This window comes from Carex rostrata, chromosome 14 (genome assembly GCF_964058835.1).
Source record: "Carex rostrata chromosome 14, lpCarRost1.2, whole genome shotgun sequence".
In the NCBI taxonomy this organism is placed as follows: domain Eukaryota; kingdom Viridiplantae; phylum Streptophyta; class Magnoliopsida; order Poales; family Cyperaceae; genus Carex; species Carex rostrata.
In genome coordinates this window covers 9,890,759-9,909,070 of record NC_135931.1, presented here as the reverse complement: position 1 = coordinate 9,909,070, position 18,312 = coordinate 9,890,759, and the positions used below count along the sequence as shown (strand labels likewise).

The window sequence follows — 18,312 nt, the reverse complement described above, 5'->3', positions numbered from 1 at the left end:
TAGGGAGTTGAATGCAAATTAATTCTGAACTGAATTTAGAGCAGTGAGCTTTTTTTTGCACTCCTAGCCCCGTTACTTCTTGAAACGGCACCGTCGTAATGACTCATAATTGAACCGAGCCTACCCCGTCAAGGTCTACGGTCTACGGTACGCGTTCATGGACCAGCTGACAACTGGATATTGCGTACTCCCTTCCCTTCAGAAGTAAGATTCCAGCACTAATATAGACCCTGCTCTCTTACTTTCTCTTTCTTTCTAGCAGTTAGATCTCTTTATTCCCCACAACTGGCGCCGAGCAAACCTCTCTGCACCTCACTGATCCGATATTGAATCCGTCGGATCTGATATTGCGGAGGATCGGACGGTGCGCGCGCAACCATGGGCATCCTTTTCACGCGGATGCTCAGTTCGGTATTCGGCAACAAGGAGGCTCGGATCCTTGTTCTTGGCCTCGACAATGCGGGCAAAACCACTATTTTATGTATGTCCCTCTCTATTTCTTGTAATTCTCATTCCCCCCTGATTTGCTTGTAATCTTTGCTGAAATCTTGTATAAAACTGTAGCCATTTTGATCTCTTCCTCTTGAGATCATGGTAGTTACCTCAAATGAGTTCAATTAGGTTTTAGATCTAGTAGGTAGCTGATGATAAATTGTCTGAGCATCTTGGTTTCAGTGCGGTTTTTAATGTGCATTTTCATTGTGCCCTGGAGATCTTGGTCAGCAGGGAATAAAATTTATGGGACTTGCTCTTGTTTCAACCAGCCAAAGAACAGTTCCCTCAATTGCACCAGTTAGATGTTTGCTTATTACTTATAATTGGACGAAGTTTGAAATGTGGTGCATTTCTCCCATAGTATAGTATATTTTTTCAAGAGTGCGGTCCCTGTAAAACGTTGACTTATGATATTTGCACTTCTAGGATGTTTATACTGTAGTCATCTCAGATCTGAACCTAAACCCCAGTATAATTTGCTTGTCACATATTGATCTAATATCTAGAGCAACAATATCTTATAATACGGTCACTTAAAAATAATAATTAATGATGTCTAGCTACCATATACCACTTGTGGACATCCAAGTTGGAAGCAAAAGAAGAACATTTTGGTGTTTCATATGTTTTCTCAGCCACTTGTTTCTGCTATACTAAAGGCATGCGCCTTTTTGGATAATGAAACTGACTATTTTTTACTTTCTGTCTGATTTGTTTGTGCAGACCGACTTCAAATGGGGGAAGTAGTCTCTACCATCCCAAGTTTGTACCAACCTTTTCTTTGCTTTCTTTTCTTTAATCTTTCTATGGATTCCTAGATACATGCTTCTATCTTTCGAGTTAACTTCTGTGTGTATGATCCAGCAATTGGGTTCAATGTGGAGACAGTACAATATAACAATATAAAGTTCCAAGTTTGGGATCTAGGTATGCAATTTTCTTTTTCTTCTTTTCTTCTTTTGCTAGATGTCTTTTCTAACTTAGACTTAACTGAGAGTTCTTTTTTTTTTTTCTGAAACAGGTGGTCAAACAAGTATCAGGTACCTCATTTCCCATTCATTTGGCACATTACTACTAAAAACTTTTTTATCAGCAATTAACCACCAAATCTGGTGAAGAATGGTGTTGTGATACCTGACTAACTAGTACATATTCAGGCCATATTGGAGATGCTACTTCCCAAATACACAGGCTATAATATATGTTGTTGATTCAAGTGATACTGATAGGCTTGTTACTGCTAAAGAGGAGTTTCACGCCATTTTGGAGGTAGGTTTTGAAACTAAAACTTTGTATTCGGCATGTAAGAGTCAGTATTAAAGTGGTTTCTTTAGGTCCGTTATGCCTCTTTGAACCTCTTTACGTTTTTTCTGAGGCTTTCAATAATATGCTGCAGCTTATGGTTTAAGCTACCCATACCTATACCAGCACCAATGATTTGTTTTTGTTTTTCCCCATTCAGTCATTTCTTTTATCTTTATTTTTTTTTTGCTCAAAATTTCGGTGTCTATCTATTTTCTACAAGCTGGCTGTTCCAATAAGTAATAATATCTTTTTATTTAGTATATGATGTATTAGTTAAATAGGATTGATTAAGCCTCTCATTCTTAAAAGGTGTGCTCCCAAGTTTGGGTAAAGGAGGGGAATGGGTAGGAGGAAAAGGGAGGAGATAAGAAGAGGATTTTCACCTTGCTCCCAAGTTTAAATTGTTGGAAGTGAAGGGAGATGAATGGAGGAGAATGGGGAGACTTTCTCTATTAATTTTTTGAAGATCTGTTCCCTCCCTATTTGGGGGGTAACAATCATAACTCTCGCTTCATTTTCTTTCTTTCCCTTCTCTTTCCAAATCGGGAGCCCGCCCTAAATAAGGTGCTTGGCACCTTGTGTATTTGGTATGGCTACAAATGGGGCAAGATGCTTAGTTATTTTGATACTATTTACATATTTCTTTTTTAATTTCAGGAGGATGAGTTGAGAGGAGCTGTTGTGCTTGTCTATGCAAATAAACAGGTGATTAACACATCTCAGAGGAAGTTTTAATTTTGGAAATTATCTGTACCCCTGCAAAGTGAGAACATAACATATAACCCTGCAGAGTTAGAACTATTCTATAATCCCTATGTTTTGCTTTTGAATAAAAATGGTAACAACTACAGTTTATCTTTTACACTTCCTATTGAGAGAAAAGGAGGAAGGATCCATTTTTTTAATAAGTTATGTGGGTTATATGATATCTCATAGGAGGGAAATTATGTGGGTGTCTTCATGAAATTAGGATGGAAGGGTATAAGATAAATTTTTTTATAGATGCAGAGCCTTGTATGTCATATTTCTCATTTTGCATGGTGGGTAGATGATGCTTTGTCAGGGTTTACATGACATTTTTGCTTTTTTGAAATAAAAAAAAAAAATCAATTGAGGTAAGGACTTTGGATTTATCATTTTTGTCTGGGCTAAATTTAGTATATAGGAACTGGTTATTTATGCGTTTATTTTATAATGCAGGATCTACCTGGGGCGCTTGATGATGCAGCCATTACTGAATCATTGGAGCTCCACAAGATAAAGAACCGTCAATGGTCCATTTTCAAGACCTCTGCTATAAAAGGAGAAGGGATTTTTGAAGGCTTGGATTGGTAAATGTTCAACTCTCTTCTGCTCTGATGGTTGATTTATCTTTAAAAAAGTTGGACGGCAGTGATAAAATATTCCTTATCATGTCTTGATGAGGGGTAAGCAATTAATTACCAAAATGCTTAGTGTTAGACCAGTTAATGTAGATGAATATATCCAAATAAACCTGCACTTCCTTTCCTAAAAATAAAATAACACATGCACTCAGATATCCTTTTTTTTCTTCTTTTTATATTTCTTTTTATCAATATTTACTATTCTTTTTTATATAATTACTACTATTCTTATTAATCATTAGTATGACTAATATTGTTATTATTACTGCTACAAACTTTTTTTTTAAATGTTGTCATTTTCTTATGTTATTGTTATTTTTATATTTTTGCAGGCTTAGCAACACACTCAAGTCAGGAGGCGGCTAATTATAAGTAGGGAAAACAATGTTAAAGGACCATTTTTCATTTTTCCTGTATGGTTTAATTGTAGAATTTATTTCATTTTTAATTCTGTGGGATACTGGCCATGTAGCTTTTTTCGTCATTTGAGTCTACTTTGTAAATTTAAGGAATACAGTATTCTGGTGAGTCTGTTTTCAGTTCGGTTATAGGACATGTTGACAAAGTTGGCTTCTGATTTTTACTTTTTTACACGGATGTTCTGTCTTTTGCTGCTTGTTGTACTTCTTTCACCTTGTGTTCTTGTCTTTACGCAGTGACAAGTTTGCTTGCACTCTTGATACCAAGAAAACTTTTCTATAGAGAGCAAAAGAGACCCATGGCATGCAAATTGTGGTTGTTTTTTTCTATTTAATAAAATTGTACATGTCAAACCTTTCAATTTACAAGGCAAACCCATACTTGCGAAAATCGTTTCTGCTAGACCAATTGGGCCAACTGGTAGTAGGTTCAGATGTTGTTGATGGGGTCTGTTTTGTACTTAATATTTTTTATGTAAGGTCATTTCCACAATTAGATTAGACTTAACCAGAATTAGACTAGACTTAACCAGAATCAGATTAGACTTAACCAGAAATGCTGATGTTATATACTGGTTAGATCCAGACTGACAATAACCCATATGAGGTGTGACATGCTCTTGGAGTTGGTTGTGTCAAAAAAGAATCAACTGTTGGAAAATTGTGAAATGAATAATGAATCACTAATTACAAGGTGGCGGAAGAGAGCAATGGCAATGCAACAGCAGCAGCTGTGACTGTGACTGTGAAAGCAGAAGCCGAGAAAAATAAGGTACAATGAGGAAAAAAAAATAACAACAAGAAAGCCTCCTTTTAAGATTCAAGCTTACAAATCTAAAAAAAAAAGATCCCCATAACTCGATCTTCATGAGAAAAATTACAATAAAACAAAATGTTATGCATTCTCAACTTTACCTTCTGCCTACTTCAAGCCAGGCCTTCTCTACAAACATAGAATACAGTAATACAACCCCGGACAACCCCTTCCTCCCTCAAAAAAATAAACCGGGAAAAAAAAGAAAGAAAGAAAAGAAAAGGGAAAATAAAAGAAGGAAGAATATGGAATGACGATAAGTTAGATGCACTAGTAAGGAAGATTAAATTCAGTAACCACACTAGAATCATCATCTGCCTCATCTAGCTCCCGCTCAAGAATTTCCCATCTCTGAGACTCTCTCAAGTCATCACCTTCTGATAACACATTCAAAACCTGTCAAAGAATTAACAATAATGTGAAACACCTTAATTTCCCCAGAACTCCAAACTTCTAACAAAAAATTGTTATTCAGTCGAAATGGTGGAAATATTGCCAACAAGTTCTGGTTTGGCTCACGACTGCACTGTTAATTCCTTGGAAGAATTTGGTTGGGCCAATTGCACCAAGTTTGGTAGATGTTTCAGTTTCAGCCAAGGTTGGTACAATCCCAGCTTGGTACTGCATTGGCATGTTGTAGACAGATACCAGTTGGTAATTGTCGGGAATGGTCTAATTACCTCAATCATAGATGGACGCCAAATTGATGGCTGTCTTATACAATGTGAGGCGATTTGCACTAGTCTCTTGAGTTGAATTTCATCATAATTATCCCCAAGCATTGGATCCACCAATTCAGATACTTTTCCTGCCTCTAGAAGTGGCTTTACCTGGAAAGAAGAAAATATCGCAACTCATTTCTTTCATCTGAAAAATATTTATGATGTCATATTGTTGATTCACAACCTAGTTTGGACAGCCAAACAGCTATAAAGAGTCCAGACCAGGTCGGCATTTCTTCACGAGCTGGAATGCTGTGTTGGGTCCTTATTTAAAATTGTGTTGGTCCAGCCTGACAGCATAGCACTCTAATTAGGTTTGTATTATTTTTTATATTCTGACAAGCAACATGAGCAACTCAATTGTTGCCTCCACTTATCAGAAAGAGAAAAAAAATGAGATCCAGTACATGTCTAAAATAAAATTTGACCAATTGACTTGACGCCATAGGTCAATTGTTCAAGTCATTGGCATTTCTCGTCTCTCTCTACGTTGGATTGGATTGGGTCGGCTTTAGTTAACTTATACCTTGATGGGGTGCAAATTTTGCCTTGCTATACTTACCCATTGAAGAAGGCTTTGTTTTGAACAATCAACAGGCCTCCTGCCGCTAACTATCTCCAGTAGGAGTACTCCAAATGCAAACACGTCAGTTTTCTCATCAACTACTCCATGCATAAAATATTCTGGTGCCAAGTACCTGATACAAATTCAAATTTGATTCAACTTTTATCAAGTACAATATTTTAACAATCACCATCTGCACCTTTCAAAATGTTCCAAATTTATTAGTTATCCGTGTTTCAACAACAGCATACTAAAATGTTTTTTTTTGTTTTTTAAACAATGGACGCTTAACATGTTCTGTTATTACTGGTATTTTTATTTACCCGAAAGTGCCTTCAATTGGAAGTACAGAGTGGTGACTCCATTGCTTGGGAAGCCATTTTGCCAATCCAAAATCTGAAATCTACATTCAGAAAAGAAAGTTTTTAGTTAGAAGAAGTACATGTTGAACCAATTAAGATCTTTCAGGTAGTATATGTTCAGTATTGCTCTTCTACCTGTGGCTCAAAATCCTCTCCTAGAAGAACATTTGAGGCCTTGATGTCACGGTGAATTATTCGGTGCCGACAGCACTTGTGTAGATAATGAAGACCTCTTGCAATTCCTACCGTAATTTTGTAGCGTATCGGCCAATCAAGAAAAACACCACTTTTTCCTTCAAAAGAAAAGGTAACTATATTACATGAGATTTCTTTGAAAAGAAAAAAAGAAATTTGTGGAATTGGTAACATTACTAATTAATTGACCTCAACACCACTAGTAATATGACCACCACAACACACATGTTGGAAAATATTGTTAGTCAACCCTTGTTACATACTATAACATCTTAACAATAACTAAAAAAGAAAAACACTAAAGCTTAGTGTCATACCATGCAAAGCAGACGCAAGTGTTCCATTTGGGCAGAGATCAAATATTAAGTACAGACCATTTTCAATACAGCATCCGACTAAATAGGCTGTATTTGGGTGGCAAACATGGCCGAGTATTCCCAATTCTGTCATAAATTCATTTTCTTTATTTCCATCCGCTTTGCCCTTGGCCAATCTCTTGATTGCAACGGTTTGTCCATCACTGAGCGTTCCTTTGTATACCTCTGCAAACCCTCCTCTTCCGACCATATTTTCTAATAAAATCATTACAAAATTATTTCAAGTTTTAGTCTATTTAGTCAACATTATTTTGTTTTGCTTGTATACCTAGTATGTCTGCGTCATGTTTTCTTTTCTAATCTCATTTTTCCTTCTTTTTTTTGTTTGAGGGAGTCTTGGGTTGGTAATTATGTGTGAAAGCTACTGTGTTTTTCCTTGGAAAAGAAAAAGAAAAAATAAATAGGATTCCCTTTTTTCTAATGAGAAACTACACAAGCCAGTACTTTTTCTGAACTAAGTTTCTATTTAAGAGAAGGACACAGAAAAAAAAATTTACCAGGGTGGAAATTGTCAGTTGCAACTGAAATCTCGTCATAACCAAAACATTTCCAGAGAGGCTTCTGATCATCAGTGTAATTTGACCCTGCATCACCATCTTTCAAACTGGACTCCTCCAGTGCAAATATGGAAGGAAGCAAGCCCTTCACAAATGATAACCTTCTCCAGATATTTGACCGGTTAATGCTACTTGAATTGCTTGATGGGCTTGAAAATGTTACATTTGTTGCTTGTTGTGATGACTCATCTATCCCATCTAACACTGCTTTTGGCGAGCTTTTCCCACTCATGCTCTTAGAGAGAGAGAGATTTTTCTCTCTCTTTGAATATGATTTGAAAAGCTTTTGGATAATGGATTGTGATTTTAATAGTTGGGGTTTTTCCTTTTTATGCCATTGTGAGCTTGAAGAAAAATTGTCTTCTTCTGATAAAAATATTCAATTCAAATTTTGAATTTAGTATACTTAAAATTAAATTGAAAAGTAAAAATTGAACAGGTGCGAGGATAGCGACAATCGACAATGGGCTAAAATATTTCTATATATACTGTATCTAGGTCCCGAACTGCTACATAACTTTACCAGTTAACCACAGTTTAGGCCCCTTGTGTTTCTTTCAATAATTGCTTGTTGAGCTGATTTACACAACTGAGACTCCAATATTTAATCGACTATATAGTCATAACAAAAAAGACGGGATGGCGCTTAATTGGTCATAAATGCACATCTTAGGATCAAGTTAGATAAAAAGATGCTAAATTGCATTACTGAGATTCCATTTCCCTTGACCGCTTGAATTGGATTATTGGAAACTTTAATTAACTAATGTCAATTGTGCAATTGGCAGTTAAGGTATCCTACCTACCTGGGCTTGATCTGGATTATTGCAAAATTAAACCAAACTTTTTTACCTTCGAATGTTCCAGCTCTGGACTGAAGTTCATTTAGTATGGTTTCTGTTCTAACAGTGACTACTGAGCAGCTTTTAGGTGTATATGTGAAGCAATGACTTGTTATCTCGAAAAATTTCCTAAAATGATGAAAACAATTGATTAATTCTTGAGTAATCAGTTGTACACATTCCCAGTTTTATATTGAAACAAAAGGAACTGAAAAAATCATACTGATTTGAGTTTCTTGAGCTACCAATAATCAGAAATTTGGCCCCAGTCAAGGCTGCTTCTTGTGCGAGAGCTCTTCCAATGCTTGAACTAACACCAACATTTCCTTCCAGCCTTACCTTAAAAAGGCTCAAAAGAAATATAAGCAATAGTTAACAACTTAACATTAAGAAGCAATCAATTAGAAGAATAAGAGTCTTTTTTCAAGATTAATAATAGCAAACAAAAAATTAACACACTGGTTTAATGGTTTCACGCACTGGTCAAATTGACCCCAGCCAGAGAACCCCCTGGAAAGCTAGAATACTTTTAGGTTATCATGTTTATTGTACAACCTAATTTGCATACCTGTTTGGCATGAGACATCCTTACAAAATCTCCAAGCAATGAAATAACGTAAGCTTTAGCTTTGCGCAATTTACGCTTCTCGTCAGAATTAATCTTCCTCTCTTCTCTACCCACTGGTTCAACCACAGACAAACCAAATAGATTTTTAAATGCATCTAATAATTGAAACAGCAATCCTGAAACATATGAATTTTAGTACAGTCCAAGAATTCCAGTTCAGTCTAGTACAAATTAAACTCTAAATAGTCATTCTGCTGATTTATCGACTACGAACCAATTAGATTGAGTGCCACTACAAATGAAACAGTATTATGTGCATTGTTAGAAATAACTAATTGATGAACTAACCAAGGATATTCAATGCAATGATAGTGTCCCAAGGCCTTGCAATAACTTGAATAGCCCAAGAGAGAAGCTCGGCACTCGATTCCGCATTGAGAGAAACACCGACTAGTATCCTTGAGCCCAGATCACACTCCTCTATGATTTCCATATCTAGTGTTTTGTGCAAGGCACAAAATTGTATAGAAATGGAAGTTTGTTAGTTAATATCTTTTTCAAGAGTCATATAGGTAAACGGGGACAGTGAAGGGGAAATATATATAAAATAGATAGGTCTTGTTGCACAGATGATATATGTTGTCAAGAGGGCTTGGTTTGTGGAGTCCACCTACGCTTCATTCATATGCCATATAATTTGGATTGCTTAAGGTATAAGGGGGGGGGGGGGGGGGCAGAGGGGATATAATCTTCTTCTTTTTTAAATCCTTGACAGGGGCTGTCAAAATTGGGGAATATAATTTTACATTGTATAATAACAAAGTTGACATTGCAGAAAAAAAAAAGGTTGAGTTTAAACATGAATTAAACTAGTGATATGACAAGTCTATAATAATTAATCTCAAATTCACCCAAAAATATGGAATGAAGGTAAAAATATTCAGCTTGAGACGTTTTGGGTCAATTTATGAGGTCAAGTTAATTTGGTGTGCGTATTAAGTATTTTTCGTCTGATCAGCTACTTGGTCCAGAAATTCCGTGCATTTAGTAAAAATATCTTGGGGAAATTGTTAGAGGTAAGCTTTTCTGATTCTTTTCTAAAAAAAAAGGGGTTATATTTAAAATAAGTCCAGTTAGTGATATGGATGGTGTTGCAGTTTTGTACTATTTTATTATGGCTAAATTTCAGTTCGGTTTTAGTTTGGCTATTGCCAGGTTGGGATCAGATGTTGATGGTTAGTTAGATTGTAGATTATTTTTTTCAGTTAAGATTTAGATTGAATCCGTAATCCCTTTCGCAAATTGGATATTTAAATATTTAATTGACAATTCAGATTTTGTTGAACTGAGAGCAGGGTATTTGTTTTAATCTTTTGGAACATTCTGATGATCAAATGCTACGTTCCTGATTTCCTGCCAGTTTCCTGTTGTACTGACACGTGTACACTGGGGGGCAAGACACTGAGGGGCCTGGAGTGACGAGACTCTCATTTGACAATTTAATTTGGGGCAATGAACTGGGAAGATAATGCGGTTGGTAGAGAGAAAGAGAGGTGGTTTGGTGTGGAAGCAAAGCTTTAGTTTGTGCTTGAGAGGTTTTATTCTAGCTTCTTGTTGAAGTCAAATAGCATGTGGCCACTAAGAGAGTGAGAGGAAGTAAGGGGCTACTGTTATGATAAAAAAAAAGTTATAAACTGGCTAGTATATTAGGCTGTTTTCTTAGGAATGATTGAAAGGATTTGGTATCTCATTGTTTCTTTTGTGACACTTAAGTAAAATTAGGGGATAAGGCAAGTTAAAAGGCCTCAAGGGATTAGAGTGAATATTAATGTGGCGTGAAGGTTTCATAAAATGTGTTATCATCCGCAAACAATTTTAATTAAAAGATAAATTTTATATTGAATATTAGTTTTCTGATTAAATATTCTGATTTTATGTATCTTTTTATGTGTTTTTATGTATAGAGATCTAAATTAATTTATACACATACATGTCTCACGTACTTAATACATGCAAATAGTATCATCTCTGTAATTGGTCTTGGTCTTGATTCATTTCTATTTTTTAAATGTCATTTAAGAAACTTTTGAATTGATTGGTAATTGATTAGTCATGTCTTCATTTTTTTTATATCATTTAAGAAATGTTATTTGTTATTTTGTATGAGAATTTTTATAAAAATATGTCAAAGATAAAAAATAATATAACATTTAATAATATTATATGTCATTTAAAGAATGATATTGTTATTTGGTCTAATTTTTCATTATGAAATTATGTAATTTTGTGTGAGATTTTTCTTATTCTTTTATAATATATCTCAATTGCAAAGCACGGACACAATACTAATTAAAATATTAATCATTTGATATAACAATTGTTGGATTGAATCTGATATTTGTTTTCCAATTTGTAATTTGTGATCATATTGGACGGTTCAGAGTTGATTAGCAAGGCCATACTATCTACATATGTTGCTAACCTTTTTTATGGACAACAATAATACTCGTATGAAAACAATAATCTATATGTTGCTAACCTTTTTTATTGGATGACATTTGAATGACTTGTGGATTTTGGAAAATAACTGATGTTTGGAGCTTTGCATTATTTATTGCATATGGACTTTGTATAATTATTTTTAAGCAACATTTAGGATTTAAAACCGCACAGGCCCAACAAATTGCACAATTAAGTTTTGGATAAAGATCATTAAAAAAAATACGGCCCATGATAAAACCAAGATCCATACAGCAGATAGCCAAGGTACAAGGCCTTGAATTCAAGGCTAGGGAATGAGTTAAATGTTTTGTGGATTGCAAGTTCTACCGTTTAACTAATTATAATTTGGTGTGAGAATAAGAAAAGCCGCAATCATGAAACAATGAATAATTTTTTTCATACTTGATTGCCTTGTAATAATTGGAAGATGTTTTCAACAATTTTGCTTGTCCAAGCATTTAGTCATGTTATATTGTAGGCTAAAAAAGGAACACCTGCAATCAACTACTAGTTGAAGGCAACCCACCCACCCCCCATGATCCCATCCTCTCTGTCGCTTTTGGGTCTCTTTCAGTTTCTAATTGTACCTACTTTTAATATACGGCACTGTACCGTCCCTCTCCGTTGGCTAATTAGACATCATTTTAGATCGGAGCATTCCCCCAGGGTCCAGGTCGATCCAGGTTTTAGAATCTTATCCAGAGAAATATGTTACCGCTCCATATTAACAGAAACGGAGACTGACTTGAATCACAATTTGGATCGCATTTAGTATCAGCTTAATAATTGACGTATCAATACAAACAGTAAAAATAATAGGTTATACTAGCTTAGTTAACATCTCTCTGTATTTTCTAATAATTCATCTGAATATTCTAACTATTCTTACTAGGTTATACTCTGTATTTGTACTAGTTAAGAAATGTTTGCTCCTGTATCACAGTTTGAAGAGCTAGTGCGGGTGTTGTTGGAAACTATATTTAAATCCTTCTTTTGGCCGTTGCTATCATTATCGTTTGGACCACATTAAATTACGACAATAAAAAATGATCGAAAATTGACATTCATTTGCATAACCGGTAATGTTTTCCCTTATTTTTTTGTTAGACCTTTTGTGGTGTTAGGCAAAGATTCTGTAAATTACTTTCGGGGTGGTTAAAACATCCAGAAAAAGAAAAATATATGAACGCGCATTTAATGTTATATTTATTGTCTTTTGCTTATTAGCCCAAATGTCAAACTCCTTAATTTTTAATTTTATATATAATAGAATTATAATGAAAAAGGAAAATTAAACATATGTAGCAATTTGGACTCTATTCTTAATTAACATAAAAACACTTGATACAAGGCGGCCATTTTTATTAATATCCCTAAAACAAATCAAAATTTTAAAAATGCCCTGACCGCCTGGGCCCAGGGCGGCCCAAAATACCCAGTGAGGCGCCCCATACCCCCTGTGAGGCGCCCCGCGCCCCAACATAACCCCCCCCCCCCCCCCCCCCCCCCGCGCCCCATCCCTCTCTGTCTCCCTTCTGCGTTTCACCCGCCCAGAACCCCCCCAAAAAGAAAAACCCTAGCCCCCCCCCTGCCCCCACCCCACCCGAGCCCCACCGGCCACCCTAACCGCCGCCCTAGCTCCGCACTACGTCCGGCCTCAATTCGCTTCTCCCTCGGTTGAACAAGTAAGTTTTATTTGTTTTTTATTCGATTAGAGTTTAGGTTTTAGATTAAATGTGATTGAATTGTGTAATGTGATTCGGTTTGATTCGATTCGATATTTAGGGTTAAATGTGAGTAATTAGTTGAATTGATTGAATTGGTCGAATTGGTTTGATTGGATGCTTGAATTGTGGCAATGACATGAATTAGTTCGATTGGATGCTCGAATTGGTTCGGTTGGTCAAATTGGTTCGATTGGATGCTCAAATTGGTTCTATTGGATGCTTGAATTGGTCGAATTGGTTCGATTGGTCGAATTGGTTCAATTAGATGCTTGAATTAGATGGTTGAATTGCTTGATTGCTTGAATTGCTTGATTGCTTGAATTAGATGCTTGAATTGCTTGAATTGGTTCAATTGCTTGAATTTAGGATTATGATTTATGGTAAAATTGCTTGAATGCCATATGGTTCAATTTAGGGTTTGTAAAAAAAAAATGCATATGCATGCAATTTACTTACATGCAAAGTGTAAATTAATTGTATATAAATGCAAATGCATATGCATGCAACAAAATTAACTGTATATGCATTAACATCATATGCATGCAATTTACTTACCTGCAAAGTGTAAATTAATTGTATATACATGCAAATGCATATGCATGCAACAAAATTAACTGTATATGCATTAACATCATATACTTGCAATTTATTTACATACAATTATTTTGGGATTATATACATGCAATTCTTATTAAAAAAAATTATATAAATTGTATGTTTGCATGTATATGATTTTCAATAAATCTAAAAAAAGTAAACCCAGAATTGTATGTAAATTGCATGTATATGCATTTTTTTGTTTAAAAATTAATTTTGTTTTTTTTTGTAAAGTTTATTTGTTTACAAAAAAAATGCTTTGATTAATATTTTTTGTATGTTTTGATTAATATAAATTGTATGTTTTGATTAATATTTTTTTATTAAAGTTTATTTGTTTACAAAAAATTTATATAAATTGTATGTTTTGATTAATATTTTTTGGCAAATGTAGTATGCCTAGAGTTAGACGGTGGGGAGTACGAGCTGAGCCTGCAGAGGGTGCAGATGCTGTGGATCCGAGTGGAGCTGGCACGTCCTCGGTGGATCCGACTGGAGAGGGCCCGTCGTCATATGATGATACGACTGGCAGGGGTTTTGAGGATCCGACTGGAGCGGATCCGTCGTCTCAGGCCGATTTTCCAGATGGTGTGCATGATCCTGACACATTTAGTCCTCTTCTATGGACCCATCATGTTAAGCACCGCGTTTCATTGGCATCTCTTGAGGTACGTAATGTATATACTTAAAAAAATGACATTCTGTTGAGTTACTAAAAAAATGGCACGATTTGAGTATGACAAATTGATAATAAATACAGGATGATGTCATGCTTACGGTGAGGCACCGCAGGTCTGAGATTCCGTTCGTTCCCCATAAAGAAATGCAACGATACATCTTGAACCTCGGGTTGTACCAGCTTGCCACCATGCCGCAGAGTAAGATCGATGTGTCTCTGATGCACGGTCTAGCGGAGAGATGGCGACCTGAGACTCATACATTTCATCTCCCGGTCGGGGAGATGACAGTCACCCTTGGTGATGTGAGCGCCTTATGGGGTTTACGTATCGATGGCGACCCCATAGGTGGCATCTCAGACCATCCAGAGCTGCAGAGGATGATACCGGAGTTGTTAGGGTGTGATCCGAAGACTCTGCAGAATAAATATAAGAAGAAGAAGGGGGAGGAGGAGGAGTTTCGTTATTCCGGGTACTGCATTTCTCTAAAGGCACTCCGGTCTCACTTCTTCCAGAATCAGATAGATGTTGATACTGATGACATTGAGGCGGTCAGGAGGTACTATTACACTCTTTAAATTAACTTAGTAGTTGCTCAACAGTCTCAATTATTTACATTGATTATTTTATATTGCAGGTATACTAGAGCATATGTGCTGGATTTGTGCGGTGCTGTCATGTTCGAGGATTCCAGCGGTGACGCAGTTCCGATGATGTACCTCTCCCTGCTGAGGGACCTGGAGAAAGAATCGAGATGGAACTGGGGTGGAGCTGTCCTCGCCCACTTATACAGAGGCCTCTGTCATGCTTGTCTGGTAAGTCTGTATTAATATACGTTGTTATTGAAGGATGGATAAGAAGCACCCAGATTTAATTTTAAGTTAAATTTTCAGGTCAAGAATAAACAGCTTTTTGGACCACTGCTTCTGCTTCAGCATTGGTCGTGGTCACATCTGCCCATAAACCGGCCAGTCATACCATTGCCGCATCCCGATTGGGGAGGCCCTGAGCCAGCCAGATGCCCCGCATACGCCGCCATATGGGGCAGTCATCACGATCATGAAGAGAGGGGCAGGGGGATTTCTTATGTCCGGGGTCAGCTCCAGATGCTCCGAGATGGGAATATCGATTGGTTTCCGTATCGTGCATGGTATCAGCGCAGATGGCTGAGCCCGCTGACATTAGAGCAGACACATCTATGGTATTATCGGGGACCGGTCATCTGTTTCTGGATAGTGGAGTACCATTACCCCGATCGGGTATCCCGACAGTTTGGCTTGGATGCTTTCATCCCGGAGCACCCGTTGATGGGCAAGGATGCTACCGACAAGTTCCACAAGTAAGTACCATCTACTTAATTAATTTTTAACTTTAATATATCCACTGTTTCTCTACTTTCTAATTAATTGCACTTGCAGAACGGCGCACACTAAGGCTAAAGTCGATTGGAGCCAGCATTTCGTCATGCAGTACAACTGGGCTCGACATCCGGAGCAGCACTTATGGAGCCCGCCATGTACTACATCGTTGGGTGCTGGTCCCGGGGATCTGAGATATGTCGTATGGTACCAGAGATGGGGCATGCCGTCAGTCTACCTGACAGGCCATTATGGCGAGACCCTACGACGTAGGCTGATGGATTCATCCAGCAATTATATGCCCTGGGGTCCGATCAATGCTCGCGCGGTAAGTAAAACCGAAACATACTTTAATTTTAAATTGCAAATTTTAATTACTTACTGTTGGCATAATCATGTTGTGTGCAGCTGTTGACCGCTATGAGAGGAGTTGGACACAGCTTGGCGTGCATGGCGAAGGATGCTTGGCAATATATAGGATGCCAGATGCTCGAGCACACTACACCAATCGTGGAGACAGGCGGTTTTGAAGGCCGCCTCGTTGGCATGCTGCCCGATGCTGGGGAGAACATCAATTGGCGGGAGATAAAGTCTGCACCGCGAAATCCAGATTATCAACGAGTCCCTGTCTACGGCGATGAGATGCCGCAAGCTCCTGCAGGTAATTACAAGTTAATATTAAAAGTACGACACACACAATATTCTTATTTTCGTTGAATTGTTCGTTCTAACTCAGTTAACTTCCAATTATGCAGCTGATGACTCAGGTTGGGCGTTCCACGACTGGGTGTTGAATACCCAAGGATGGGATGCTTATAAAATAAATACGGAGTTGCAGTAGAGCTTGACACGGTCAGTCGCCAATTATACCATTATTGGTTGCAAAGTTCTTTGTATGTAGCAAAACTAACATTATTTTAATCTAGGATGGAGCACCTCGTTGGAATGCCGATCCCATATTTAGCATAAATGAGCTGGACCCGGCAGATACAGATGCAGAGGCGTATGGCTCCCACAGACCACGATATGGAGTGCAGATGGAGCATGACTTTGAGGCTGGTGGGAGTTCATCTCAAATGGCTTTGTCTCTGCATTATTTGGCGCACCGCCTCCTTCCACGTATCCTGCAAGCTGGGAGAAAGATCCATGGGAGCTGCGTACACAGCCCGCCAATGCAGAGTCAGCTGCTGGATTTGATCCATGGGCAGCCAGGACAGGTACGCAGCACATGTATACGGGGGACGAGGATGAGGATATGGGGGACGATGAGGAGGATTTGGGAGAGGATGCATTACGAGATGTGAGTCCGCAGAGGCGCGTGCAGCCGCACAGGCATGGCAAGGGCGTAGCGGCTCCTAGGTTGTCTCTATCCGGAAGGAGACGAAGATAATGATTGTAGAGTTTTTGTTTATTGTGATATTTTTCTGACTATAGTATTTTGACTATGGGACTGCTGTATTATGTTGACATTACGTTTTTTTATTTTATGTTCATGTTGGTATTATGTTGTTTGCACTTTACATTTCATTATTATAACACAGTTTAACAATACAATTAAAGTTCAACAATACAATTAAAGTTCAACAATATAATTAAAAACTTAACAGTATACTTCAAGTAATTACATTCAAACTAAGAAATTATATTCAAGTAATTACAATTTCTTCACTATTTGCGACCCACACTCCCAGCAGACCGCCTGTGACAGGGGCGGTTTGCTAGGGTCCTGACCGCCTGGGCCACGGGCGGTCCACTAGGGATGCCTATTTATTCGTTTTTTCTCTCTCTTTTCTCACTCCAACATCAGTCTACCTTCCACCTCAAAGGCAGAAAGAAGGGAGAAAGCGCTCAAGGCGATTTCGGGCGATTTTCTGGGCGACTACAGCTACAGGTAATTTAAATATTTTTGTAATTATTTTTTAAATATTTTTTGTAATTATTTTTTAAATATTTCTTTTAATTATTTTTAAAATATTTATTTCAATTATTTTTTATATATTTTCTAATTATTTTCTAATTAGCCGTTGATTACTGTACAGTTAGTATTTAATTACGCACATAATTAGCCTTCCTAATCAATTGCTGTCACTTGAAACCCTAGTTATAATGGCACCCAAAGTTGGAAAAAATAGAGGAAGAACTGAAACCGAACGCGAAGCAAAAAGAGCACTCATTAATAATTTTTGGACGGCTGAAGCCTACGCGATGAGGAATTTGGAAATATTGTTTTCACCCAAAAATAATGAAGAATTTCTGAGCACTCTTGATCCATCAATTAGAAAAATGCTGATGGAAGGCTGGGTGGACAGGGTCCCTCCACCTGGATGGGGACAGTGCTGCTTATGTGAGCTGAACGGAGATATGGTGGATATGTTCTTCTGTTATAAATGTGGCAAAGCTGTTCATCCCAATTGCATGGACCCGCATGCAGATCTGCTGAACGACGCTCGTCTCACTACGTGGGAGTGTCCTGCGTGCGTCCGTCGGACTGAGGAAAAAAAGGGAGCAAGCTCCTCGTCTCGTAAGGCTTAGACCCCAATTGTATGTTGTTGTAGTATTTTATGTTTTAACTGTAACGGTACTGTATGGACTCGACGGTACTGTATTATTTAGTAATGTATTTGAATTTTAAATTCCTGGATTTTTTATGAATTTTAATCTGTTTTTCTTCACAAAATTCTTCAAATCAAAATACTAAGCTCTATATAAAAAAAAAAAAAAAAAAACACCATGAGGCGCCCTTAGGGCTGGCGCCTCACTTGCCTTATGGGGCGCCCCAGGGCATGGCGCCTCACTGGGTATTTTGGGCCGCCCTGGGCCTAGGCGGTCAGGGCATTTTTTAAAA

General features: G+C 37.5%; 2 protein-coding genes across 2 annotated transcripts; one reads left to right on the top strand and one right to left on the bottom strand.

The window, feature by feature from the left end:
- The first annotated feature begins 144 nt into the window (after positions 1–144).
- ARF3 (ADP-ribosylation factor 3) lies at positions 145–3,775 on the top strand. Its single transcript, XM_078314750.1, has 8 exons — positions 145–481; positions 1,219–1,257; positions 1,360–1,422; positions 1,517–1,535; positions 1,653–1,764; positions 2,458–2,505; positions 3,001–3,131; positions 3,518–3,775. Exons 1-8 carry the CDS (start codon positions 379–381, stop codon positions 3,549–3,551), a joined length of 549 nt encoding a protein of 182 aa, XP_078170876.1. The 5' UTR covers positions 145–378; the 3' UTR covers positions 3,552–3,775.
- A 621-nt stretch (positions 3,776–4,396) lies between these two features.
- LOC144565768 (putative receptor-like serine/threonine-protein kinase At5g57670) lies at positions 4,397–9,206 on the bottom strand. Its single transcript, XM_078315592.1, has 11 exons — positions 8,955–9,206; positions 8,607–8,719; positions 8,262–8,377; positions 8,049–8,167; positions 7,137–7,562; positions 6,580–6,834; positions 6,203–6,360; positions 6,029–6,108; positions 5,703–5,838; positions 5,099–5,248; positions 4,397–4,814 (listed from the first exon to the last, which is right to left on the bottom strand). The coding sequence occupies exons 1-11, from the start codon at positions 9,097–9,099 to the stop codon at positions 4,689–4,691; spliced, it is 1,824 nt and encodes a 607-aa protein (XP_078171718.1). The 5' UTR covers positions 9,100–9,206; the 3' UTR covers positions 4,397–4,688.
- Positions 9,207–18,312: the final 9,106 nt, after the last annotated feature.

Coding starts and splice junctions, on each gene's coding strand:
- ARF3 (XM_078314750.1), top strand. CDS start 379: ATGGGCATCCTTTTCACGCGGATGCTCAGTTCGGTATTCGGCAACAAG. Junction 1,258..1,359: donor AGTAGTCTCTACCATCCCAA/GTTTGTACCAAC, acceptor TGTATGATCCAG/CAATTGGGTTCAATGTGGAG. Junction 1,765..2,457: donor AGTTTCACGCCATTTTGGAG/GTAGGTTTTGAA, acceptor TTTTAATTTCAG/GAGGATGAGTTGAGAGGAGC.
- LOC144565768 (XM_078315592.1), bottom strand. CDS start 9,099: ATGGAAATCATAGAGGAGTGTGATCTGGGCTCAAGGATACTAGTCGGT. Junction 8,168..8,261: donor AGCTCAAGAAACTCAAATCA/GTATGATTTTTT, acceptor TCATCATTTTAG/GAAATTTTTCGAGATAACAA. Junction 5,839..6,028: donor CCAATTGAAGGCACTTTCGG/GTAAATAAAAAT, acceptor AATTTGTATCAG/GTACTTGGCACCAGAATATT.